This window comes from Rhamphochromis sp. 'chilingali' (genome assembly GCF_963969265.1).
Source record: "Rhamphochromis sp. 'chilingali' genome assembly, chromosome: 8".
In the NCBI taxonomy this organism is placed as follows: domain Eukaryota; kingdom Metazoa; phylum Chordata; class Actinopteri; order Cichliformes; family Cichlidae; genus Rhamphochromis; species Rhamphochromis sp. 'chilingali'.
Window position 1 is genome coordinate 12,251,214 of NC_137935.1, and position 26,126 is coordinate 12,277,339.

Sequence of the window (26,126 nt, forward strand, 5' to 3'; positions counted from 1 at the left end):
AATAAAGTGCTGAAGAGCAAATATAGGTGTAGTGCAGAGGAAGCGCTGCCGTCACAGCTGCAGGGAGCAAGCATCAGTAGCAATCACATGAGAGGGGCCTGGTGTTATGTCACGTGAGGTATCGCTTCTAAAACATGGCTCCAAATAGCTCAGAGCAAAACACAATCGGCTGACTGACTGTCGTCTGGCTGCTGACACTCATCTCTAAATGCCAGAAAATGAAGCAAACACATGTCATCATGCAGGATGTTCAAGTGTTATGAAGTTAATGTCGGACAAACTCATCATGCATGGAACCGGGGTGCGTTGTTAGCTCAACGCTAACTAGCTGTCAACTGCTACAAGTGGTGAGAGGTGAGCTATACGTTGGTGGCAATTGGTCTGCAATTGCATTATCGTTATTGTTTAACGAGGTAGTTGCTTTCGTTTAGCTTTGTGCTAGAATTTTCAGCAACTAACTGCATGGTTGCGTTTTTCTTCCATCAGTTATGCCTCGTAAGGTTAGTCCCTTTGTTAAGCTAACTGTTAGCTAGCGATAACTTTCGACGTTACTTCCCTAATGATCATTTCTTTACCTTACCGACGGTTTTTATTAACTTTGTTCGTTGAGTTACTTACTATGTTAAAAAGGTTGCCATAATGTAGACACAGTTACGTGAATTTGTTAAGTTTTCATCCCCGAAAGAGTCGTTTTAAATTGGGAAATGTTGTTTCTTTGGTGTCATATCTGCCTGCAAGCTGTGAGCATTTATGAAAAGCAGTGACTTCAAAACCTGCCCACAGGGCAGATTAGATTTGTTGTCGGGTAGAACTTGAGTTATGTGAGCTGAGCTCAAACTTTATGTGAGAAGTAGAAAGCATCAAAGCAGTATTGTTTTTAAAGTGGTTGCTCATCTAACTGTCTGTTTATACTTTACAGTTCTTTTTTTAAAGGGACAGGTGGATGAGGAGATAACGTTTGCTGTTGGTGATTTTATATCTTCCACCATGGATATCTGAAAACTGAAAACTTCTAGTGGCTGACAGCGAGTGGAAAGTAGCTGAAAACTGTCTAAGTGAGAACAACCAGTTGCAGATTGACCATGGATTGGCTGATGCATGCAGTTGAAAAAGACTTGGGGATTGAAAGACGGCAGCAAGGCCCAGGGCGCCGTCCTCAGGAGCTTGTAGCCCTTGTTCCTGTGCGCTGGGTGATGGGCCTAAGAGAGGGGCGAGTCATGCGCTGTGCCCGTTTTGACAGCATCAGTGAGGCAGAAATTTGCACATACCTTCAGTCTTCTCAGGCGAAACTGCCCCCTGGGTGGACTAGAGTGTGCATTCAGGGTTTGAGGAAAAGTAAGCTGAGCTACAGACTGGCCAAAGAGCCATGCCACCAACAAATGGAATTTCTGTCACAGGATTCTTACGTCAAAACAATGCAGAGTGTATCACAGCATAATATCAGGTACTCAACATAATTTTAAATTCTAATGCAAAATATGTCTTTGCCTACCACCTTATTGTAGTTCTAGATCCCGATTAAGCTAAGATTATTTGTCTAAGAAAACATTTTCTGCAATATTGGGTAGAGCTGATCAAGTTAATTAATTGTTGAGGACTGAAAGACTGTGTGAGAGAGTATTTGTGAGGGCTTTTATTCAATAAATAGTTTACTAAAAATTGTTAGATTAGTCAGTAATGAAAATATGTTTAGGTCCACAGCTAATATGTTAGTGTGTAATGCTTTCATATTAAATGAGCTGTGTTAGGTATAATTACTTGCTTTAGTTAGGACATGGTTACTCATTACTTAGAGGCATTTCTTAATCATGCAGTCCTAACAACATTAGGCATTATGATCTAAGAGCAAGTTTAATGCCTAACAGTCTTCATTGCCCTTCTTTTTTCTTCCAGGAATCTATGGCGTGAAGCTCATAACAAACTTGTGCGGCCATATTCAGGAGCCAGTGAACAGATGCATGTTGCAGCTGTAGATGCAGTACGCCATGCATTACAGAAGCTCTTTAATTCCACATTTATCTCAACTGAAAAAGTATCTCCATTGCTTTCTCCTGCCAGAGACAAGGAGAAAGAAGTCTGCTTGCCATCTAGCTCTTCTTGTTTTTCCAAATCCCAGTCAGACAGTCTGTGTCCTAACATTCTGCCTGCAGAATGTCTTTTGGAGACAGCAGAAATGCTCTATGTGATTCTCCCTTACACTCAGTATTCACTTCGTGATATTGTCTCCTTCAGCCCAGCCAAGCTTGCTAACAGCAATGCCAAAGTGTTGTTCATTCTCTACCAGGTTCTAATAGCTATGCAGGCATGTCATGCAGCAGGCCTATCTTGTGGAGAGCTGTCTCTTCAGGACATAACAGTAGATGATCAGTTGTGCAGCCGCCTAAAGCTCAACCTAGCTCATTATGAGGAACTGGGAACAGAAGGGGATGCAGAAAGTAATGTTAGTCGCAGAAAAGAGCCAAAAAGTGTCCTGCCAAGGGAAATTCTGTGTGTGAGCCAAGAGAACAAAAGACTTTGCAAAAACTGCTTTGATGAATTAAGGACTTTGGTTCTGGACTGGGTCCATGGACGGGTCAGTAACTTCCGCTACTTGATGGAACTAAACAGATTAGCGGGGCGGCGAGAAGGAGACCCAAATTATCACCCAGTTCTGCCTTGGGTGGTGGATTTCACTGTGCCAGAGGGAAAATTTCGGGATCTCAGGAGGTCAAAGTTCAGGCTCAATAAAGGGGATAAGCAACTGGATTTTACATACGAGATGACCAAAGAGGCTTTGGCAGCTGCAGGAGGCAGTGGGGTTGGTGGAGGAGGTGTCGGTGGAGACCTCAGTGGAGGTGGTGCTGGTGCAGGACAGTCTGACCACCTCCATGTACCTCATCACATATCCGATGTTCTGTCAGACATTACATACTATGTCTACAAAGCCAGGCAGACTCCCAAGTCAGTTTTGTGCAGCCATGTTCGATCCCAGTGGGAGCCCAATGAATACCCAGCAAGTATGGAACGCATGCAGAGCTGGACCCCTGATGAGTGCATTCCAGAGTTCTACACAGACCCTTCCATTTTCCACTCAATTCACCCTGACATGCCAGACCTGGATGTGCCTTCGTGGTGCAAGTCTTCTGAAGAGTTCGTTGAGGTCCATCGGCGGCTTCTGGAGAGCAGAGAGGTGTCCCAGCATTTGCATCACTGGATTGATCTCACATTTGGCTATAAGCTGTCAGGTAAAGAAGCTATCAAGGCCAAGAATGTGTGCCTGCATCTCGTGGACAACCACACTCATCTAACTACCTATGGTGTAGTTCAGCTGTTTGACCAGCCACACCCACCTCGCTTATCTCCTTCTCAGTATGCCCCAGCAGAACCTCCTCCTCTTGGCCTTGCTGCTCTTACTGTGCCTTCTCTACCCATCACTCCAAATGAGACTCTGGCCGACACTTTGGATGGAATGGTGCCAGAATCTACAGGATGTGAGTCCAGTGGCTGGACCACAGTGGACAAAGATGAAGAGCTTGAACAAGGTACAGAAGCTCTGGACTCTTTAGCATCCACTGGCTCATCCACTTCTGCATCTTGCTCTGTGCCAATGCCAGGTATTAGTGCATCAGGTGGAAAGACAGGAGGAGAGCACACAGCACTTACTGTATCTCAGTCTCCAGGTTCATTCCCTGGTGACCTCTCAAGTGGTGTTGGTCCTGGTTTCCGAAGTGCCATGCTGCAACGAGGTGGGACGATGAACAAAAAGCATGGGGAAGGAAGTGTGACTGCCTCCAGTACAGAGGAAATGAAGATCATTCTCCCTGAAGGCTTTAACCCATTTCAGCCTTTAGAAGAGCTGGAGAAGTTGAACAATTTTCTGGTAAAAAGTCTGCACGCTGATGTATGGCATTCTTCAGGTTCTAGTGTACGATCTGACCTAATGAGCGAATCCCTCCCCTCTCTTATGCATCTCTACCAAAGAGATATGCAGGCTCTTGGTGTTCTCATCGCTGAGATATTTTACGCCACTAAACTAAGGGGACTGAAACCAGATACTGCACTCAAACAGCGTTTCCAAGCTGTTATAAAGCTATGCTCTGCCAGCCTCCGTGATGTACCACTGTGTTTGCACCATGCTCTTGAGACACTTTTGCTAATAGAGAAACATTCTGGAGAGGCAAACAAAGATATATCAGATTACCCAAGTCCTCTCCTCTTCAAATATGACCCCATCTTCAATGGTCTGCCTCCTCCAAGCCCCTCTCAGTTACTGAACTCTGTCATCACTCCCTTTCCTTTCCCTTCTTATTTTGCAGCACTTCATCATTTTATTTTTTCCTACCATGCTAAGATGGAAAATATTAGTAGCCTTCAAGGAAGAGATGTTGTCTTTCACTTGTGGCAGCAGCTTGAAGCACTGCTGCGGAGTAACATCACAGCAGAGGGTCTTGAGATCCTCTTGCCCTTTATTCTAGCCCTCATGCTTGAGGAGTCCACTGCTGTCTATGCATCTTGGTACCTTTTTGAGCCCATCTCTACAGTACTGGGTCCCAGAAATGCAAACAAATACTTACTGAAACCGCTGATTAATGTTTATGAAAGCCCTCACTGCCTCCGAGGCCGTTTCTATCTTTACACTGACTGTTTCGTTCTGCAGCTGATTGTGAGACTGGGCCTGCAGGCCTTTCTATCCAGCCTACTTCCCCATGTGCTCCAGGTCATCACTGGCTTTGAAAGCTGCAACTCAGGCTCTGGAACAGAACCTTTTAAAGGGTTGAGAAATGGCATGTGTAATATGGGAGAGGAGGAAGAAGAGGAGTTTCAGTGTGGTGAGGTTCGGCCAACGTCTGGGTCTGTTGGCGGTAATATGGGGGCTAGCGGCAGCATCAGTCTTAGTGACCAAGTGTTTCTTTCAGAGCCAGAAGACTTTCAGAATGGGTTTTATGTCAACAGCGGAGCAGGGGTGCTTACTGGGAAACAGCAGAGTCAGAACTCTGCAGCCAGGGAACAAGACCAAGAGTCTCTCAGTGTGGGGAAACTAAGTGACAAAAGTAGCGCAAGTGAACTCTCTCTGGGTGAGGACTCAATGCGGGATCGAACCAGCCTGAAATCAGCTGACAGCAGCCAGGACCTGAAACACACTAGTGAAGGAGAGGAGGGAGGAGAGCTGGAGGAAGATGAGGGGCCAGATGCTGGTGAGGATAAAGAGGGGACAAATGACCCAGAAGTCTTCAACCTTGAGCTTACTCTTTCTGGTTGCACAGAAGCTTCAGGTGCCACAGTTGCCATTTTAGAGGGTGAGTTTGTGAATGGGATGACACTGGAAGAGACAGAGAAAGAGATTGTGGAAGGACAAGACGAAGAGGATGACCATGATCCGTCAGAAGAATCTGAGGGAAAAGAGCACAAAATTCTTCTTGGTGAGTTAGTGACGGTGGTTCATTCAAATGTTTTTACATAAAGTGGCAGTATCTAACATTTTGATCATGTTTCTAAAAACAGATACAGTCTGCAAAACAGTTAGATGGCTGTCAGCGAAACTTGGACCAACAGTGACATCTCGATATGTAGCCAGAAATTTGCTGCGATTGCTCACAAATTGTTACATTGGTATGTAAATGTATGACAGGTAAAGCTTAATTGTCTAATTGGTAATTAATAAAATGATGCTCTGGAGTTTTGCATTTCTTAACTCTTGTTATATCTTATGGTGTTTTGTTTTAATTTTCCCTTTTCTTTCCTCTTTTTTTTTTTTTTTTTTTTTTTTTTTTTTTCCTCCCTTCCTTCTTTCCTTTCTTTTTTTGCCTTTAGGACCTCAAAATCACCAGTTTGTGACCCCGACATCTGACGGGAGCAGCCTAGAGAGTGTGGGAATGGGCAGTGTATATGAGAAGAAACCGGTTGTGGGTGACCACACTGCAGGGCCTGTGCTGGACTGCCTCATCTATATAGCTCAGCTTTATGGAGAGCCTGTACTGACTTACCAGTACCTGCCTTATATTGGATATCTAGTAAGAAGGGAACAATAGACTTTTTTTTTTTTTTTCTGACAATTACACATGAAGCCATCTATTAGCATTTTGAGGCTAGTTTTCTTTGTCATGGGAAAGCAAATGTATTTTAAGATGTAAAAATATAAATGAAAATATGCTATTCATTTAATAAATGTTCATGTTTTCCAGGTCTCTCCACCCTCTTCTCAGCGTCTTAACACACGCAAGGAAGCAAGTCTGCTTGGAGCTGTTGCACTTACACAGAAGATCATTGTATTTCTCTCTGATACCACTTTAATGGACATGCTTATGAAGATCAATCAGGATATTCTTCTGCCATTGTTGGACCTGCTTACTACACCTCGTATGGGGTAATTTACAAACTAAATTATATACAAGTACATTATATATAATGTACTTATATATAAAGTTGTATATATGAACTGTGTATAATAGACACTGAAGGGGTTCCAGAATTCAGTAAAACCTTTTTAAACAGCAAACTGTTGGATGATTTAGCTTTTTTTTTTTTTCTTTAACTTGTTGAGTTGTTGTTATGTTTTGAAGTGAAAAAGCTTTAAATTTTGGTTCAGAAAGATGATGATTATTTAAAAAAAAAAAAAAACAAAAAACTCTGTTACATTAGATCTGTTTATCCTTTGTTTTGTTCTTCCCATTCTGCTGTACTCTGTAGGTTTCCCAGTGGAGTTCAGACACGCACTGCTGTCTGTCTCAAGACACTCAGCCTGATGGCTCTCATCTGTCTACGCATTGGGAGAGAAATGGTGCAGCAGCATATGGCTGACACTTTGCGTCGATTCTTTGCTGTTTTCTCGCTACTGCATTCTCTGCAGCCCCAGGTATGCATACACACACGCGTGCTTTTTCAAAATCTCCAACCTTAGCCGTCACAGCTAAATGCTGACCACCAAAAACTAAATCATAACTCTGACACAGAGGGTCAGGGTCTCAGTTTGGTCCTCACAAAGATGGATAACCCAACAACTAATACATAATGACTCGCGAGTGTTATGTTGCATGTTTGTTTGTTTTTCTAAAAGGCTTTCAACTAGAAATTTGTCACAAATAGCTTCATGAGAAATATTTGACACGAAGTGACAAAACAGTAAAACAAACAAAAAAATAGAAACCTATAATAACTTTTTTTTTTTTTTTTTTTTAAATAAATGTAAAGGTGTATTTTAGTTACACTTATTTCTTGGAGTTGCAAAAAAGGAATACAATTTAAAATGACAGTTATGTCAAATATGTCAGTATAGTCTGTCTTTATCCTGTAGCTCAACAACGCCCCTCGCAGGGTTGTGGGAGAAGTCACAGTGGTAGATGTCTGTACCACTGAAGAGTCAAATGTGACATATGAGCTGGGGGTCTTGGAAGAGCTGCAGACTGTATTTAACCCTCAAATGGCTCATGCCTCTTACATCCCCTTCTACTGCCTCATCGGTAGGAGATGTCTTGTGTTTTGTAATGTAATACTTTATCTAATGGAAATTATCTGTGCTAAAAGTAATATTTGTTTTGTTTTTTTAATAATAAAGAGATATAAAACAGCATTCTTTTGTCATTGCTCTAGGTGATACAGCAATCCGGAAACTAGTTCCTAATCATGAGCTGGTCTGGGAGTTGGCCCAGTCTTACCATCAGAGTGTAAGTCAGAGTCAAGAAACAACCACCATAGCATCCAGGGTGGATCCACTTCCACCCTCTGGTTTTGGCAGACGTGTGGATTGTAGCACGTTTTCATCCCTCTCAACTACTTCCACCCTGCAAGGAGACTTGCTTCCTGAGTCAGGCACATTTGGGAGCCACCTCGTAGGAAACCGAATTCAAGTATCCAGAGACACTGACTATGGTGGCTGCTCAAACGTTGGCTTGACTCACCCTTGGGGACGCTCTGGTCATACCACACCTATCATTACAACAGCCTCCACCTTCACAACACCATCCACTGGTGCAGCTTCTTTCTCCTCCTCCTGGGTGACAAGCCCCACGCCAGAGGACAGCGTCTTGAAACAGGAGCTCCCCCGAAGTAGCCGCTCCCTGCAGGGCAACTGGCTGGCCTACTGGCAGTATGAAATTGGTCTTAATCAACAAGATCCACATTTTCACTTCCATCAGATCAGATTACAGAGCTTTCTGGGTCACTCGGGCACCACAAAGTGTTTGGCACCTCTTGCAGGAGAGGATTACTTTCTTTCTGGTAGTAAAGACAAGACTGTGAAGCTTTGGCCGCTGTATAACCACGGTGATGGTACGCAGGATGTGGAGCCCAGGCTGACGTACAACGACCATCGAAAGTCGGTGTTCTATGTTGGACAGCTGGAGGCTTCACAGGAGGTAGTCAGCTGTGATGGTACCGTGCACCTGTGGGACCAGTATACAGGTAGGGAGATGAACTGCAGTGCATTACTACACACAAGTTCAACTGTTTCATTTAGCTTAAATATAAGTTTTTATCTCCTTAGGCAAACAGATCCGCTTGCATGAAACCGTGGATGGGAAGAATCCCATTACAGCTGTCACCACCATGCCTGCTCCACACAGCAGTGTTGTGTACGGCAGCGCAGATTCTGTTCTCCGCTTCATTGATCCTCGCAAGCCTGGCTTGCAGGTAACAATTTCAATCTATCTGTTAAGGCCTAGTTTATACATCACCCACCAATTATTTTTCATTACTGTGTTTTGAAAGCAATAGCTCTTTTGTGCTTCTCTACTATAATAATTATAGCAATCTTTCCCCATGTACTCAGCATGAATTTCGTCTGGCATGCAACAATGTGAGTGCTGGGCTCATCCGTTATCTGGCTGTAAACCCTTCAGGACGCACAGTGGCGGCAGGTTTTTCATCTGGCTTCATTGTTCTGCTAGATGCACGCACAGGGCTTGTACTGAAAGGCTGGCCAGCTCATGAAGGAGACATACTCCAAATGAAGGTATATTTACAGTTTGTATGTGGTGTATGCAGTTTCAGTCACCTTTCAGTCAAATGGGTAAGGTGGTATGTCTGGGTGACAGCTTGAGTTGTCAGGGGAGTATGTAGTCAGATTTTGACTGTTGTTCTATACGTGCGCTGGCCAATTTATCAAGTACACCTATTTATGTCTTCAGACTACTACTTAGTACTACTGAAGTTCAAACTTGGCATCAGAATGGAAAAGAATTGTGATTTAAGTGATTTTGAACTTAGGATAGTTTTTGGTACCAGATGGGCTGGTTTGATTATTTCAGAACCTGCTGATCTCCTGGGATGTTTCCCACACAACCATCTCTAGTGTTTACAGAGAATAGTCTGAAAAAGAGAAATTATCAGTTAACTTGGTTAAACTGCCTTGTTGAGGAGAATGATTAGACTGCTTTCAGCTGACAGAAGGGCAACAATAACTCAAACACTTGTTACAGCCAAGGAATGTAGAAGAGCATCTCTGAATGCACAAAGTATCAAACCTTTAAGCAGATGGCTACTTACCACACCAATAAACTTCAAATAGGAAACTAAGGCTACTTTTTAAATGGGTTCACCAAAGTTGGACAATAGAAAACTGAAAGAATGTTGCCTGTTGCCTAATGTCTCCTCTTTGCTGCAACATTGGGATGGTAGGGTGAGAATTTGGCATAAACAACATGAAAGCAGGCTGAATGTGGTGGTATAATGGGGTAAAGGAAAATTTTCTTTTCTTCTAATGGCTGTTTCCAGCAGGATGATGCACTGTGTCAAAGTGCAAACTAGTTTCTTGAACATGACAATGAGTTCATTGTAGTCAAATGGCCTCCACATTCACCAGATCTCAATCCAATCGAGCACGTCTGGAATGTGGTGGAGCAGGAGTTTGACATCGTGGATGTGCAGTCAACAAATCTGCAGTAACTGTGTGATGCTGTTATTTTAATATAGATCAAATGTAGATAAAAAGAAGGTAAAGGTTTATTCAGCTTAGAATAATACTTTCTCAATGTATATGATACTTTGATTCATGAACCTCAATCTTTGGCTACGTTCACACTGTAGGCGAAAGCACATCAAATCTGACTTTTTTGACCCTATGCGACCCATATCCGATAGGGGTGCAACGATATTCGTATCAAGGACAAAAGTAAAACAGTATGTCGGATGTGCCACGCAATGCTCAATTACATTGGTGGGAACTAGTGCGTTAGCGCAGTTAGCTCATTAAGGTTTTGGCCGTCCAGCGTTCCGCGGTAGCTCGTTAACGGAGATTTGCCGTGTTGTGGCGTCAACGTCATTTCAGATTAACGCTGACAGCACTAGTGGGAACACAACAAATATGACTGCACATTTACGCTGACATCATCCTAGTGCAAAGACAAGTGGAAGCAGAGTCATTTAGACAGCCGTTAGCACATGATTCTCCTTATGGGGACCTGATATGTTTAATATGCTGCTGAGAATATAGCCCAGAAGAAGCGTATAGTATAGCTTTTATTTTGGAAAGAGCCATTTCTCTGTAATAAACTCTTTTCCAAAGATGAGTGATTCCTCAATCAGATATATTTATTTTTATTACTTTGTTGTTTCAGCAACATTAAATTTAAAAACTGTACTTTTGAGTTAAAATATATATTTATAATTTTAATAAATGACAAATTAAAAAGGCATGAACATTCTTTTTTTTTTTTTTTTTTTTTTTTTTTTGTATCGAAAAAATATCGAACCGTGACACCAAAGTATCGAACCGAACCGTGAATTTTGTGTATCATTGCACCCCTAATATCCGATCATGGTGTGACAGTGTGAACAGCACAAATCCGATATTTTCAATTCAGACCTGGGTCATTTTCGTATGTGGATCTGAATCAGATACATATCTGATGTTTTAGAAAGCGACTGCTGTTTGAATGGTCATGTCGCATTAAATCCATCTTTCACGTCACTGACACAAGACGGACGCCAATTATCAGCGCCGGAGAAGACAAACGATAAAGCATGGCGGCCGAAACTAGAGACAGAGGGAGTCAGTGGACAGAAACTGAGGTTTTGGACTTGATTAGCATATGGGGTGACAATTCCATTCAAGCTAAACTTGAAGGGTCGTATCGTGACCAGGCTGTGTTCGAGTGCATTGCCAAAGAAATGGTTGAACGAGGGCACAGGCGAACGTGGCTACAGTGTCAGAGGAAAGTGAAGAGCCTCAGAGCCAAGTTTAAAGAAGCTGAAGATGTAAACAAACAAAGCGGACGTGGTCAAGTCACCTGCCCGTTTTATGATTAGTTTGGGCGACAAACCCAGCTGTCACCTGGCTGTGATGTCTTTTGCGCATGCGGGCCGCCTTGAGGGGCGTGAACCGTTCACACTAGAGCGTGTTTGCTGTCACATTTTATTTGTAATGTGAACAACCAGACAAAAAAAATCTGATTTGATCAAAAAATCGGACTTGAGCATTAAGACCTGCAGTGTGAACGTAGCCTTTGTTACACCAAGTACCAGTCAAGTTGTTTACAGAAGACTTGGGCTGGATGCATGGGAATCATGAGGTTGTTAGATATATTGGTCTCTGCTTTGGTCAAGCTTTTTATTTTGTCACCAGGAGCAGTTAGTATGGGGTCAGATGATTGGATTATATAAAATCCAAGACCCCTGCAGTTATTTATTGGTATAATGTAACCATTTCATTGTACACTTCAACCAGCTGAATCTGGGCTGTACAAAATCACTATCGGGCTTTCTGGTAAACAGTGGAAACTTCTGGATGACCACACAGCCCACGCAGTGCACAGCTAATCGCTCGTCAGTTGCATAGACTCCATCGCTCTGAGTGACCCACATTACATCAGACACAAAATGGAAAATTTTGTTCTGTTACCTACTTGAACTGTTTTTGATGTACTTGGTATAATAGCAGCATCATCGCATTTTCCTCCTCTGATTACTGAAAAATGCATTTTATTATGTATGTGCATCTAACCTCTAGTTTGATAAGTGTAGTAATAAAGTAGTGATAATTTACCAGCGTTTATTTAAGATTTACAGATATTGCCTGACACCAGGATTGTCCAAAAAAGGGGTCAGACTTTTTTGCTGTTGGATTCCTAAACTAATTTACTCAAGCCAGGAAGTGTAGCTGTGTTGTTCAGTGGTCAGGTAAATAAATATTAAAACAGTCAGTCAAGTGTCTTTTATTTTTTGGTATTCCCCATAGGTAGTGATTCAGAGATACTAAGGGGCACAGAGATGGTGAAAGTTGTACCTAGCAAATATGTTGTTAACATAGTGCAAACTTTATTTAACCCCAAATTAGGTCAGAGATAAGGGCCCCAGTTTTAAACTCACAAGTTTGGGCAAATATGGACACAGGTTAGGTATTAGAAAGACCACGGAGATTTCTCATTGGCGCGCACACATCACTCGGACCTCCCCCCCTTTTTTTCTTTTTTTTTTCTTACCTGCAGCAGCCTATTCCAAATGTACTTTAAATATTAATTTTCCTTGCTTCTAACTGAAGGTTAGGAATCTATGGATACAGAACATGTTATTCAGTGGTTGTTATTTATTTTGTTTTTTTGTTTGTTTTTCAATGGTAGTTACTGATAGTAAATGATTATTTAGAAACTTAATATAAACAAGGCTAAAGGCTGATTTTTTTTTTTTTTTTTTTTTTTTTTTTTTGTCTGTCTGAATATGTGCGAAATGTTTCTGTTTTAAAGATATTTTCAAATAAAACCCCTTTGCCATTTAATTTTATTTACTAAGAGTCTGTGTTTCTGTGTTTATTCAGCTCATCTTTTGTTGTATTCCTTAAATTTTAGAGTATTTGCAAGGTCTATAATGATTTTGCTGTATTTGACATTTTAGTCTTTTTTCCTAATTTTTGTTTTGTTTTAATTTACTGGGACACGACATCCACAATCACTGATTCTTGTTTCTTGTTTTATTTTTCAGGCTGCAGAAGCAAATATTGTTATCAGCTCCTCCACTGACTACACACTGACTGTGTGGAAAGATCTGGAACACAAGCCTCTTCGCCTGTACAAGTCACCATCCGACCCCATCCACGCCTTTGACCTTTACGGTTCAGAGATTGTAACGGGAACAGTGGCTAATAAGATCGGAGTGTACTCTATGGCTGATATCTCCCTGAGCCCCGTTAGTAGCACAAAACTGAGCACGGAGAACTTCCGCGGTACTCTGACCAGCCTTGCGGTCCTGCCCACCAAGAGGCTTCTGCTGCTGGGCTCTGAGAACGGTGCCATTAGGTTATTGGCTTAAATCAATAGTTACAAGCTATACTAAACACTCTCTGCATTGACCTTCAAAGTGTCTTATTCATGCCAGATGCCAAGTGTCTGAGCTCCTCTGTCCCTTCTGTGCTTTTGGTCAATTATATTGATAGGGCAGGTTGTCATATCCTTTAAACTGTTTGTTGAATGAGGCAGCACAAGTAGAGGCATTGTATAAGCTTCATGTCTACTGCATATTGCCATTGAGGCTATTGACATGCATCATGTACATTGATATTGAATTCCTTTATTATTTTGTTCTTTTAAACCTATAAATGTATATACGAGGAGATTCTCATATAGACAAGGTCACTTATTCTTTTGACTAGGTTCCTTATTCTGTTCAAAGGAATGAATTGGAAGACAAGCTCAGGAAGGTCTTATGTAGTGTTTACACTTTTCCAAATAGATGCATAACAAAACCAAAAATACATTGACCTCACCTTTTATTTCCCTCATGATAGAACAAATATGTATCCAAATGCACTGATTAAACTATGCAGTATTTGTAGATCACATCCTTTGTTTGTGTTAGTGTTGCTCCATTTTTCATTAGATATTTCAGTGTTTGTGTATACATCACGAACAATAAAAGTACACTCGCTGTTGTGATGACAGTCTTGGTGTATCTTCTCAGAGAGGAGACACTTAAGTTGTCACATTAAAAAGTTAGTGACTGATGCACAGCCTTTATTCTACTGCACAAGTATGGCCTGAATTGTAACATTTAGAGTCTCACTCAGATTTTAAAGATTGAATGTTTTTTTTTTTTATCCACTAATAAATTACTTGAAGTTGCTTTGGGATTTTCTAAACAATGTTTAGGTATTCTTGATTTAACACTTCACAAAAACCTGTAGCAACAATACACTGGAAGCGGAACCCGGCAGATGCTGCTTTAAGTGGGTTTGCCAACTATTGCAGAGACTTCTGTAATCAGCTTCTTCTAATTTTTGACTTTAAAAGCTAGCATCAGAACAGTCAATGCCAAGATAAACTGCTTTTGTATTTTAACCATTATGTTTAACTGCTTAAACTGCTGAGATGGCAACAGAAGCTACAGATCAATAAATGTGTTGTATAATGTAGTCATGGTGTGATGCAAATTAACATACAGTTGAAATTTTGCTCCTTAAAATTAGCCCAATCTCAAGTTTACAAAGTTTAGTAGCATTTAACTATGAAAGCTCTGCTCTTTGCCTACTTTTCTAATTATTTGCCTAAAGTTCAAAATTGTTAAGTGTACTACATGTTTTGAATTTTTTGTTTTTGTTTTAATTTTGTTTTTTAGAAAATCCAGAGTGAAAGCGCAACCATTAAAAAGACCAACTTTGTTTTAAAGTTTGTAGTTGCACATTGATAATTGGTTACAATCGATATTCTGTCTCCGAACATTTTATAAGAAGTCAGTGAAAAACGTATTTATTAACTGGATTAATAAAAATTACTCCAATGTTTTTCTGTGTGTGTACCAGTTGTTCTGTGATTCACATACATTGACTGCTAGCATGTCCTTCGATCTTGGCTGAATCACTAAAGCTCAGATTGTACAAAGTCCTCTTTGTGTTTGCAGACTGCAGTCATGTGATCTGAAAGATATCGTTTTTGCTTAGTGGTAAAATGTGACCAAGTCCAACAAATGAGTTTCTTTTTTTATATATATATTTCTTTGAGAATCTAAAGGGTATTATTGGTCACAACACAAAACAGTGATTTGTTAACCGAAGCCTCTGGTTTTGCTGCCTGAGATCTTAAGTTAATTATGGATTAAATCCAGGGCTTCTGGGAAATGTGGGGGTGTGTTCTCTGACATCAAATGTATTACTTTGAAATAAGCCACTTGTATTTGTTTACTGACACAAAGATGGATTAATCAGACCTTTGCAATAAGTTGCCGTGTTTCCTTTGGATTTAAATGCGTCATGAAATTATCACCTCCCCACTGACGTGCTAAATAGCTGCTCGTGTTTAGCTTCAACATTTAACCCTGCAAGAGTTTCCAGAGCTACATTTACAAACAAATAGTGGCTTAAATGAGGCCCCAATCAATCTAAGTTGATATTTAACTGTTTGCTGAGCAAATGCCAATCTCTTACTCCCAGGAATCCTGACATGCGCCGCACTTAGTTGCTCTTTTTTTGGACAAGCCAGCAAGTTTTTTTTCTAATTTAAATATAAGGTAAGACATACTCACATATTTAAACACTCCTGCACATTTGAATACTTTAAAGACTTAAATGGTTACACAAAATATCACTGTTTTAACATTTTTCATGTATAAGGTCTGCAAGGGAGGTAATGTTGCAATCCGAGTTAATGCCTTTTTGACATTTGACTTAGATTTCCATACCATGTTTAAATTCCACAGTACAAATGGTTTTCAAAATATTTGTAAAGCAAATAATTATTTAGAGATTAATCTGCTCTATTATAATGTGCTTTGGCAACTTGAATAATACTTGAAAGTACACAATTTATGGTTGAAATCCACATGTGTTTTAGGCACATTTCTGGGGATTTCCTTTGAAAGTGAGCGCAACTAAGTAGAGTGAAAGTGCTCAATTCTTTCAGACAATCCATCAAAGTAATTCTAAATAAAGGTGAGGAATGTTGTGTCTTAATGTCTTTCTTTTTTCAATAGCTTGTAACTATTAGCTGGAAGAATGAATATGGTGCTTTCAGAGGCATACTCATTTTTATCGCATAGCATGCTAAATTGCAGTGAGCATGAAAGGTAATTGTGTCGATCCATAAAATCTAAGCAGGATATAGAATTTTGCCGTTAACCTAATTTTCTCTTTCACAGTTGCATTGTGAGGAAATGGACCTCTGCCTGACACTCCTGTTGATCTATCTCTGTAGCCAAGGAGCCACTGTAAACCTCTTAAAGATCTCAAAAAATCACTGTTAAGATTATACTGGATGATTACGTCCTGTGCCGATTGTTAATCTATATTATCTTTGTGCTCAACAGAATGCTGAGGTGGAAGAAAATCAACCAGTCTCGCTGGTGCCTCTTACAAAACCAGAGGAGGTTAGAGTCAAAACGCTTTTGCTGTTTTTTTTTTCTTTCTTTTTGTTTTTCCGTGGTCATGGTTCTGGACTCCTAAATTAACAACTTGGAAAATAATAAGCTTTGGAATTCTGATGTGTGTCTATAGGAAACAGGACACAGCAGTACAGCACAGCCAGAATCTGCTGGTACTACAGAAGCCTCTATAATTACAACATCCTATCAACCACCTACAACAAGTAGTGGGCCCACTGGAGCCTCGTCGACAGAAGAAGATGATGGGGGTTGTCTCTCTCTTGGCAGAAGCCCACATTCCAAGGAAATTGTTGCTGCTGCCATTCAGAAAATGGGTGTGCAGCTGCTGCAGAACCTGGAGATGACGCCAGAGCAGCCAAATATTATCATATCTCCTTTAAGCATATCTCTAGGCCTTTCCCAGCTGGCTTTAGGTATGCATGCCTTGTTAATGTGCTTTTACTGCATCATATTTTATCTAAGCAAGTTGTTATTTTTATATGGTGTTACCACATCTGATGAATTGTGTCAGCAACTTACCCTAGTTTATTGTTGTCTAGAGAACACCATATTTCTCATCCAGTAATTGTACCCCTCTTTTTTTTCTCTTTTTACAGGTGCTGTAAATGAGACGAGGGAACTGCTGATGCATCATCTTCATGAAAACACTCTCCCCTGCTACCACCAGTCTCTGCATAGTATCTTGATGCAGCTAAAAAACAGTGATCTACACATTGCCACACGTATCTTTCTGCGTGAAGGTTATGACTGAGAAGATTGTGTCTTTAAATTTTAAAACAATTTTTCTCGTTACACCTTAAAGATGATCTGAGAGTATTTAGGAGAAATAAAGTCGGGATGTTTATGTTTTTAGGGTTTAAGCCAAAGGAAGTATTTGTCAATGAGTCTCATCGCTTTTATCGCTCGGAACCAGCAATCTTGGAGAATCTGGAGCAAATAAACACATGGGTAGAGAACGCAACTCAAGGAAAGATAGATGACTTCCTTTCTGCTTTACCTCCCAATCTGCTTCTCGTGCTCATTAATGCCGTCCATTTCAAAGGTGAGTGAGATTTTTAAATGCCACTGTATTTGTAAAATTCTGCCCATTTTATAAGATACTGTTTCCTCTCTAATCCCGAATGAAATCGACTGTTCCGAAGTGTTTTACATTTTGCTGCTATCTCAAACCGAGATCCTCCCTCCTTTGCTCCCACAGGAGAGTGGAAAGCTCGATTTGACCCCCGCTTTACCTCCAGAGGTGTGTTCTATCTCGATGAACAGCACATGGTTGATGTAGAGGTAATGGAAGATGCCAAACATCCCTTGAGTTTCTTCATTGATCATGAACTGGAGGCTCAGGTAAAACAAAAATATTTTCAAACCTCAAATGTTTGAAGAGAAAATTAAATTCCTTGGATACCCTCCATTTTACTAAAGCGCCATTCTTTTTCTTTGTGCAGGTAGCAAGCTTCCCATTCCTGAAGTCTATGAGTTTGTTGGTGGTCGTGCCTATGTCTTTGCAGACAAATATCTCTTCACTTGCTGCAAAGATCGATGTCTCTAACCTTTATAATCGACTGCCCAAAGAGAGGGCAGTTCAAGTAAAAGTCCCCAAATTCAAACTAGAGTATGGACAAGAGTTAAAAGATGTCTTTATCAAATTGGGTAAGACCTGTTTTCTGTGAACTTAGTGTTACATTTATAATTCATGACTTATACATTACATTATTGCTTGATGAAACTACTGGACTTTGTGTGAGATAAAGGTAGCGACATTTAACCCATGAACTGACCTTATACTCTGTGCTCTTTGTTAGGCCTTGGTGAGATATTTTCTTCTCCCAACTTGGCTGAGATTTCAGATGGCCCTCTGCTGGTGTCCAGTGTAATGCATAAGTCCAGCATGGAGATAAATGAGGATGGTGCAGAGGCAGCTGCAGCTACTACTGTGGTTATTTCAAGGGCATCCAATCCAGTTTTCCATCTCAGCCAACCCTTCTTCTTTGCACTTATGCATGATGTAACTAAAATACCGATTTTTATGGGTGTAATCAACAACCCCAATCCCGGAGCTCCTGTCCTACAGAAAGGGGAATTTGGAAGCAAGGATAAAGTGGGATTTCCCATTGACAAGAATGATGGGGCCCAATTTGGAGGCCCACCTAAGTAAGGACTAAAACCCTTTACAGCTCTTCCAGAGAAACTCAGACCAGTACAGGAAAGACTATTAGTTAACTCAATCAAAATATTTGTGAAAACTGATTCTGTGAACAAAATGGGGAGCCCAAAACTTGAGTATTCCTTTAAAATAATATAGTTGCTATTAGATGAGATGTCCTTGTCAAAAATAATAATTAAACAAAAAAAGTATGGTCATTGTTGCTTATACTGAGCCTATTTCAATTTGATGGCACATACATTTTGATCTCAACACAAAGTAAATTGGTTAGTGTCAGTATGAATCAGTATGTGTATTGGATGGTTTGATGTAATGACTCAATAAACTGAACTGATTTGAATCACACGTCATGCTTATGAGTTTCATTGTGACACATCGTGAAAACAGGTCGAAGCTTCAGCAACACTAAGACTACAACTTTATTACTTGACCAGCGCGTTTCGGCCTGTGGATGACCCTGGCTACAGACCGAAACGCTGACTTTTTCCGGATCCTTGTTTTTCACCATGCAGCTTAGAAGTAGGTGAAGTTGTGGTGAAAACCTTCATTCTGTTTTCAAAATGACATATCTTTAAAAGAAAAGGGTTGTTGTAAGTTGTTGCATTTCTAAAACTGGGAAAATGTAATGACGCAAACAGTGGTAGGGAGTATTCTTACATATATTGTCTCAGCAATTGCTTGCTGTGGATAATTGTCTTTGCCTCTTCTTTTCAGGTAATGAAGTGGTATCTTCTACCTCACCATTTTCCTTTTTGTGATTGTTATGAAAAAGACTTAACGGACACGATCTTCCTAAATGCAAAGAAAAGAAGCAGATGTTCAGTTAACATTACAGTTCGTTTTTTTTTATTTTTTTTATTTTATTTGGCAAATAAAAATATTAACATATCAAATCTATGTTCCTTAAGGGATTTCTTTGTATCTTACAAAAAATGTTACGGTAAAGTCTGAAGAATCCCAGTTTCCTATAAATGGGAAGGCACCATGAAACCCGCCTGACGTCACGTCATTGTTGGCGGTGACTTTAGCGAAGCTGATCTCTGATCAGTTTTCAGTATAACCAAGACACGCAGATGCACGATGTTTAGAAAGGCTAAACTGAACGCAGATCTGTAAACGGAAACGGAAGTCGTGGCTGCGCATACGCGCCTTGGCGCGTTGTTACAAGCTGTTGGCGCCACGGTCATAATTTTGTTGCTTACTGTCAGTGCTAGTAGTACTGAGGTTCTGTCTTGTTAAAACTTTCAGATATTTTTCTTTTGTTGTGGTAGCTAAAATCACCTTTTGTCAGCCATGACGAAACTCTCGGAGGGAACAATAGAGGTATGGTATATTTTTACAGCATAAATATTACGCCGTTTAATACTGCAAGCTGTAGAAGCTCGATGTAAATTGGCGCCGTCTACTTAATGGTGTCTTTGTTTAGGTGGAGTTGTTCGCTATCGTACGTTTGTTTGCATATTTTTGCATCCGCTGTAATCAGAACTGCGAACGTTGTTCGACGGTAGCTTAATTTGACATTAGCGGTTATTTACGTTTTTGTCTTCTAAAAACTGTGATTGTAGCAAAATGTGTTAAAGTTAAGGAGGGAAAGGGTGGTTTTGTTTTCGACAATAGTTATATTAAATGTAGAATTTATTATCTGAACGTATTTATAGGCTCTTTCAAATGGCACCGGTGTCAGCGACGCAGTGCTTCAGTTGGTGGTGAGTAGCAACTTATTTAATTATTTATTTTTTTGAAAATGTATATTTAATATTACTCAACACAACCACATATATTTAAATGAGATGGGATGAATTCTGCAAAACAAAGCTGGATTAGTTCTAGGTCATTCCATGAAAAATCAATCCGTAGTCCCCGCCTAACTTTTTTTTTTTAATGGAGGCCTGCACGTTTTTAACTTAACCCTTGGATGCACAACTTACCAGTACCTACACTCTTCCACGAGTGGGGTCAAAAATGACCCCAAATAGAAACAATGCATTTTGCTATAAACTCGGTTGTTATTCTTCAAAATCTTTAAAACGAAGAGTTGTAATATTTTCATATTTGAGGTATTCCTCATAAAACATGTTTGTGACATGAGGCCCTTTACATTTTTATTTATTTTTTCATAAATTTTAAGAAATGGCAGTTTTTGTATCACTTGTGTATGCTTGCTCGGCATATACTGCAGAAGCTGGGCCTTCCCTCTGAAAGGCACAAGTTGTTCAGCCACTGTAACACAATCACTGAGAATAAATTTCTGCCTGCAGTTGACCAGGAACAGGCCCCATATGTAGCTGAAAGCTGCCATATGGTTTGTTTTCAGTCGGTAGGCTCTGGTCCTCTTGTCATCAAAGTGCAAGAAACGTCAAATATCTTTAAATCTTTGAATTGATATAGTGGCCTTGTACAATGGGTTATGCAGAGGACTCCCAAAAAGCACACCGACTGGTACATCCCAGTTCTTCTCACTTCCTGCAAAAATGGTCAATCAAATGAAGGCCGGAGCTTATGTTTGATTATATTTTTCCACTCTTTTCCCCTGTCTGTGGCTACTCTTCGTGCCTCCATGTTTGTGTATGACAGCACCTCTTCTATTATATTATCAGACATGAACATCTTCCACGCATCTATTGGGGAGACAGTACTAAACCCAACTGCAAGCCCTGGCCGACTAATTCAGAATATTGTGGCTAGAGCAGTAAGAGGGGCTCATTCTGTTAGACTCAATATCCATTTGCTCTTCAGAGGACTCATCAGAGGGCTCCTGTATCTGACTGGCCTTGTTAAGTGGGGGGGACAGTAGTCTGGGTCCTCTACATCTGAGATGTCAGATTCTGAGTCAGTGCCTCTGATGGGCTCTTCATCCCATCTGTCCTGGATCATTTGTAGGTCCACAGGGATCCTAGCTGGCCTCATAGCAGCCATGCTACTTTAAATATTTAAAAAAAAAAAAAAAAAAAAAAAAAAAACATCAGAAAGGACAATGTTTGAAATGCACAGGAAACTATAAACAGCGCTGCACATAAATGGTCCGCAGGTGCGCATTTGCAGAACCAGATAAGAAGTTGGAATGCGCGTTTGCGAACATACGATGTTCTGGAGGAGGACAGACATTTGTTCAGAACTCTTAAAGATGTCGAAAAAGCAAGCTCCGTAGGCAATTACTTTGGTGTTTTTCCACAACAAAACAAGCGCCTATTCTCTGAATTTCAGGGAATACTTTTATTTTGACAGCGAATGCGCACCTGCGGACCACTTATGCGCAGCCCTTACTATTAATCACGTATGTTACTGTGTAAAAATTAATTCTTGATCCATCAGAAGTGTAAGTGGGTCAGTCAGAGTTGCTAAGAATGAAAGTTTCACAGAAGATTCCACAGGAACTGCTTGGGGTCATTTTTGACCCCGCTTGTGGAAGAGTGGGGTAGTGATACAAAAACTGCATTTTTCTAAAATTAATGAAAAAATAAATAAAAATGCAAATGGCCTCATGTTACAAACATGTTTTATGAGGAATACCTGGAATATGAATATATTACAACTTTGCATTTTAAAGATTTTGAAGAAAAACCACCCCTGGGGTCATTTTTGACCCCACATGTGCATCTAAGGGTTAAAGCTGGTTTCTGTCCCTGAAAGTATGTGTAGTGTGTGGGGTCGAGATTTTGCGTCAGTTTTGAGCCCTCTTAACTTAGTAGCTAAATATATGTACAGGGCTGAAAAGCTCTATTAAAAACTGCTGTCGGTTCGACTGTTATTGCCTGTGACAGGAGCACAAACAAACAATGGGACACTGGATTTTCTGTCTGTTTTCCGATTATTTACTGAAAAAGTAAATAATCAAGTCACACGGTTGGATGCTCTGTTGGGAGTTTGTCGATTCATTCCACGTTCAACTTGTGGCAGTCCTTTTTACTGAATTTATAAAAATCTAAATATCAAACTGAGGTATTTCAGTTCATATCTTATTACTTGTTTTGATGGCCCTTGACAGTTCCCCCTGAACACATACTTTCCTGCGGTTATGTTATGAGGGCTCAAACATGTTTAAAAATGGTAAAAGATTTGGTTAAATTTTTTTAGGGACTGACCCCTCTTAAGGGGCATGTCTGACAAATCACTATAAGACTTCAAAAGGCTAGTTTCTTAGTTAAAACCTCTCTCTGAGCAGTGACTTTACTTAAGAGGAAAGACTACAGGAAAATCATCCTTACTGAATCCATCTCACTGTGAAAGCAGCTGGGAATAAGGAGTACAGGCCCATAGGCAATAACTAAATATCCTCTATACTTTAAATAATGCAATCACAGAATGTGTAAGTTTACATAAGGGACACAATATTGGTCAAAAAATGTGTTTTTTTTTTTTTTTGTCTTTTTTTAAATTTTATTTATTGAACAGTTTTAATCATATATTGTTTTTCAGAATATTCGCAAGCTTGATGGAGGAAATGGTCCTTCTCGCTTTCGGGTGATGATGAGTGATGGAAGGCACACTCTGTCATGTGAGGTTTATTCACTGATGTATTTTGCATTGAAGTTTTAAACATGTTCATGTACCCATTCTAACCATCTGTTCTAAATTATTGAGAGTCACGAGTTTTCTCTGACAAATCTCTTACATGAAATTCCATTTTAACTGGCTTTTTTAAAAGATGTTCTACTAAATTGACTACTTGCATGGGGTTAAAGACGAAGCTATTGCTCTCAAGAGGCTCTTAAGTAGGGGGAACCTGGGTCACTCTTGTCTGACTTTCCTCTCTTAAACCATCTGCAGCATTCATGCTCTCCACCCAGCTGAACCATATGGCTGAGGAAAACATACTGGCCCCAAACTGCATCTGTAATCTGAAGAGACACGTGACCAATATACTGAAGGATGGACGGTATACACATTTTCTGCACATTTCTTTTTTTTTTTTTTTTTTTTTTTTTTTTTTTAACGTTCTCGACTTAATGGAAGCAAGCAGGCCTTAAAAACACTTAAATATGAATAAATACGGAGCAGAGGGCTGTTTTCTGTTGTTAATGGACATGTCTCATTACAGACGAGTAGTAATCATTTTGGAAATTGATGTCATTAAGCCGGCAAAAGATGTTGCCGGTAGAATAGGAGACCCTACTCCTTACACTGAGGGTAAGTCTTTGAAATATACTTCATTAATATTACAGCAGTGCTCAGTGAATATGCTTATGAAGTGGGACTAATTTAGAGATGCATTAGTCACACATAATGGGTCATACTGTTACTGCAGGGTAACACTAATGTCAGGTCTTTCTTACAGGGCAAAGTAAAGGCCCACAGTCAGCTCCTGTCCCTGAAAACCGACCCCCGCTGCAGCCACAGAACAGAAATGAAGGTGAGTGAAAGGTTTATTTTAATCTTGAAAATGAATTCAAATTAATGAAATCTTAAGATTTGTGTGTGTGTGGGGGGGGGGGTCATTGTGACATCACCCATTGGCTTTGGATTCTACATTTTGAAGGTTTAACACTGTCAGAAGTTACCTTTATGTGGATGAAAGGGTGAGATTTTTAATGTATCAGCTAATACTAGTTTAGTGAGCACGCGGCATTCATAAACTAAGTGCAACTCGCAGACACACACTGGCTCATTAGTGTCAAGGAAGGGACTAAAAAAACGCCTGTGTTGGTACACCTGCCAATCAGTGTGGTGTTACCCCTAATACAACTGTCCAGGTGGTTGAGTTATGTAAAAAAAAAAAAAAAAAAATCCCATTCAGAGTTGTTGTAAATGGGGAAACTTTCCTTGTGATCAAAATCTTTTTTTGTACGAGGGCTAGGGCGTAGCTCAGGAGGTAGAGTGCTGCATAGGATTTTTTTCTTTTCTTTTTTTAATGCTGCAAAATTGGGCATTTAAACTTGACTCAGTTTTGTGACCAGCCTCAAGTGGCACCTGGAGGAACTTCAACTTTTTCCATGTTTACTTCAATTTTCAGCTCTGGAGGTTGTATATGGGAACAGAAAAACACACTGTGAGCATGTAGTACATAAAGGACCACCAGGTGGTAGCATTTTTCTGTTGCTTTGTGGTATTCTGGGTGACCCACAGATTTATGGGACTTGAGTAATTTTGACAACCCCATTGTGAAATATTTTTCTTTTTAGCTGCCTCAAATGTCCTATTATTGACACACATCTTCCAACTGTCTTGTTTCATGTTACTGTGTAGCATCATGAAATTCAACAGCTACTTGAGCTTGTCTAGATGGAGAGCTGATTGTGCCTGCGTGTGTCAATCACCATGTTTATCTTCCTTTGACTGAAAGCGCTACTGAACAAACACGCAGCAACACAGGCTCGCAGGAGAGTGTGAAAGAGATGAAGTATTGAATTTGCTTTTGAAACACTGTCACTTGATCATGTCAGAGATGAGCAGTATATCACAGCATAGCGGACAACTTGGACCAGGTGAGGTGTGCAGTCCAGCTATCATAAGGGTTTTGCTGTCTTCCAGTGTGTCATAGCAGGTATTCATCCCTCTAATCTGCCGTGTGGGAATTGAGGTTGTGGCAACCACCCTCCTCATCAGCGCAGTCATTGTTCATTTCTCTGTGTGTGCTGCTTGATCTGGGGGCTTAATTACCAGAAGTGCAGTGGTTGGCAACGCGGGAGGACTTAAGTGGACACTTTGAACTCTAATCCTCCGCGTGAGACGCACACAAATCAAATGTGCAGCGCTTGTTCAAACGGAAAATCTCAAAGTCAGGCAGCACCGCTCTCCGGGGGAAGAGCAGCTCCAGTTTGTTATAGCATTTCACACTCTGCCCTGATTCTGTGAAATGTGAATCATCCTTCTCACCAAAATGCTGGATCACACATCGCCAACAACTTGGCTTGACAGGATTTTTGTTTCCTCTTTGAGTTGTTCCTGCTTGCTAGTTTCAAGAGTCAGTGATGGTAAATGTACTTTTAAGTCAATGGGTTGTTTTTGTTGGGTTTTGGTGGGATGGACTTCTTTCTCATGATACGAGGTAATTACAGTGATCAAGCAATTGCAATCCAAAGAAACTGGATGGTTTCTTTTTGTAATTTGTTTCTGAATAATGTGCCTCTCTCATGAGTCTTCATCACTGCTCTTCATTGATCATTTATTTTTCTCCTCATTCCCTCAGCAGTGAACAGAGGTTTAAACAGAGACTTTGGGAAGAAAGCTCCATCTGTTATGCCAAATACTCCAGGGGGAAGCTCCAAAGTTGTGCCCATTGCAAGCCTCAACCCCTACCAGTCCAAGTAAGTATTGTTGCCAGTCACGTTAATCTCTAAATGCTATATATTTGATATTTCTGGGTCAGCAAAAAGGCATTGTGTACATATGGCAAAAAACTGAATGTCAACCAAAGAAGTATTCATGTGAGGAAAGGAGGCCATCATTAAGCCAGCTGTTTGTCAGTGCAGTTAGGAAATGCAAAATTAATACTTGGGAGATGCTGTTTGTCAAGAAATAGCAGAAAACCAGGGAACAGCTGGCACTAAAACTGCTTTTGAGTCATTAATCCAGTAATTTTGAACCCGATAATTCCTAAACATTATTGCAGTATTTTTGCTAAACCCTAAATAAAGTAGAAGGTATAAACTACAATTACATTTCAATCCTTAATTCAGTCCTTAATTATCATAGTTATTGGTGGCCAATTTAAAATAGCCAAACCCGTGTTTATCACACTGTCTTTGGACTG

General features: G+C 40.3%; 3 protein-coding genes across 5 annotated transcripts in view; all 3 read left to right on the top strand.

Annotated features, from left to right (window-relative positions):
• The first annotated feature begins 88 nt into the window (after positions 1-88).
• On the top strand, positions 89-14,011 carry wdr81 (WD repeat domain 81). The gene is made up of 12 exons (XM_080889236.1): positions 89-354; positions 920-1,444; positions 1,894-5,399; positions 5,482-5,589; positions 5,791-5,990; positions 6,162-6,343; positions 6,667-6,832; positions 7,271-7,436; positions 7,567-8,376; positions 8,459-8,604; positions 8,744-8,926; positions 12,889-14,011. Exons 2-12 carry the CDS (start codon positions 1,083-1,085, stop codon positions 13,213-13,215), a joined length of 6,156 nt encoding a protein of 2,051 aa, XP_080745362.1. The 5' UTR covers positions 89-354; positions 920-1,082; the 3' UTR covers positions 13,216-14,011.
• A 967-nt stretch (positions 14,012-14,978) lies between these two features.
• Positions 14,979-18,781, top strand: serpinf2b (serpin peptidase inhibitor, clade F (alpha-2 antiplasmin, pigment epithelium derived factor), member 2b). Of its 2 annotated transcripts, XM_080889237.1 has the most exons (10): positions 14,979-15,405; positions 15,729-15,826; positions 16,033-16,101; positions 16,201-16,260; positions 16,388-16,688; positions 16,872-17,015; positions 17,129-17,317; positions 17,474-17,616; positions 17,718-17,922; positions 18,075-18,781. In XM_080889237.1, the coding sequence occupies exons 3-10, from the start codon at positions 16,048-16,050 to the stop codon at positions 18,425-18,427; spliced, it is 1,449 nt and encodes a 482-aa protein (XP_080745363.1). In that variant the 5' UTR covers positions 14,979-15,405; positions 15,729-15,826; positions 16,033-16,047; the 3' UTR covers positions 18,428-18,781. The 2 variants fall into 2 exon arrangements, with proteins under 2 accessions (XP_080745363.1, XP_080745364.1); XM_080889238.1 differs by lacking the exon at positions 15,729-15,826.
• Positions 18,782-19,598: 817 nt separating this feature from the next.
• Positions 19,599-26,126, top strand: part of rpa1 (replication protein A1) — a 35,648-nt gene continuing 29,120 nt past the window's right edge. Inside the window, exons 1-7 of one of the 2 annotated variants that reach the window (XM_080888290.1) lie at positions 19,599-19,759; positions 20,095-20,142; positions 22,853-22,931; positions 23,204-23,312; positions 23,475-23,563; positions 23,712-23,786; positions 25,566-25,680. In XM_080888290.1, the coding sequence (XP_080744416.1) occupies positions 19,730-19,759; positions 20,095-20,142; positions 22,853-22,931; positions 23,204-23,312; positions 23,475-23,563; positions 23,712-23,786; positions 25,566-25,680 (545 nt within the window). In that variant the 5' untranslated portion in view covers positions 19,599-19,729. Of the gene's footprint in view, positions 19,760-20,094; positions 20,143-22,852; positions 22,932-23,203; positions 23,313-23,474; positions 23,564-23,711; positions 23,787-25,562; positions 25,681-26,126 lie in introns of both variants that reach the window. The other variant, XM_080888289.1, reaches the window with a different exon arrangement.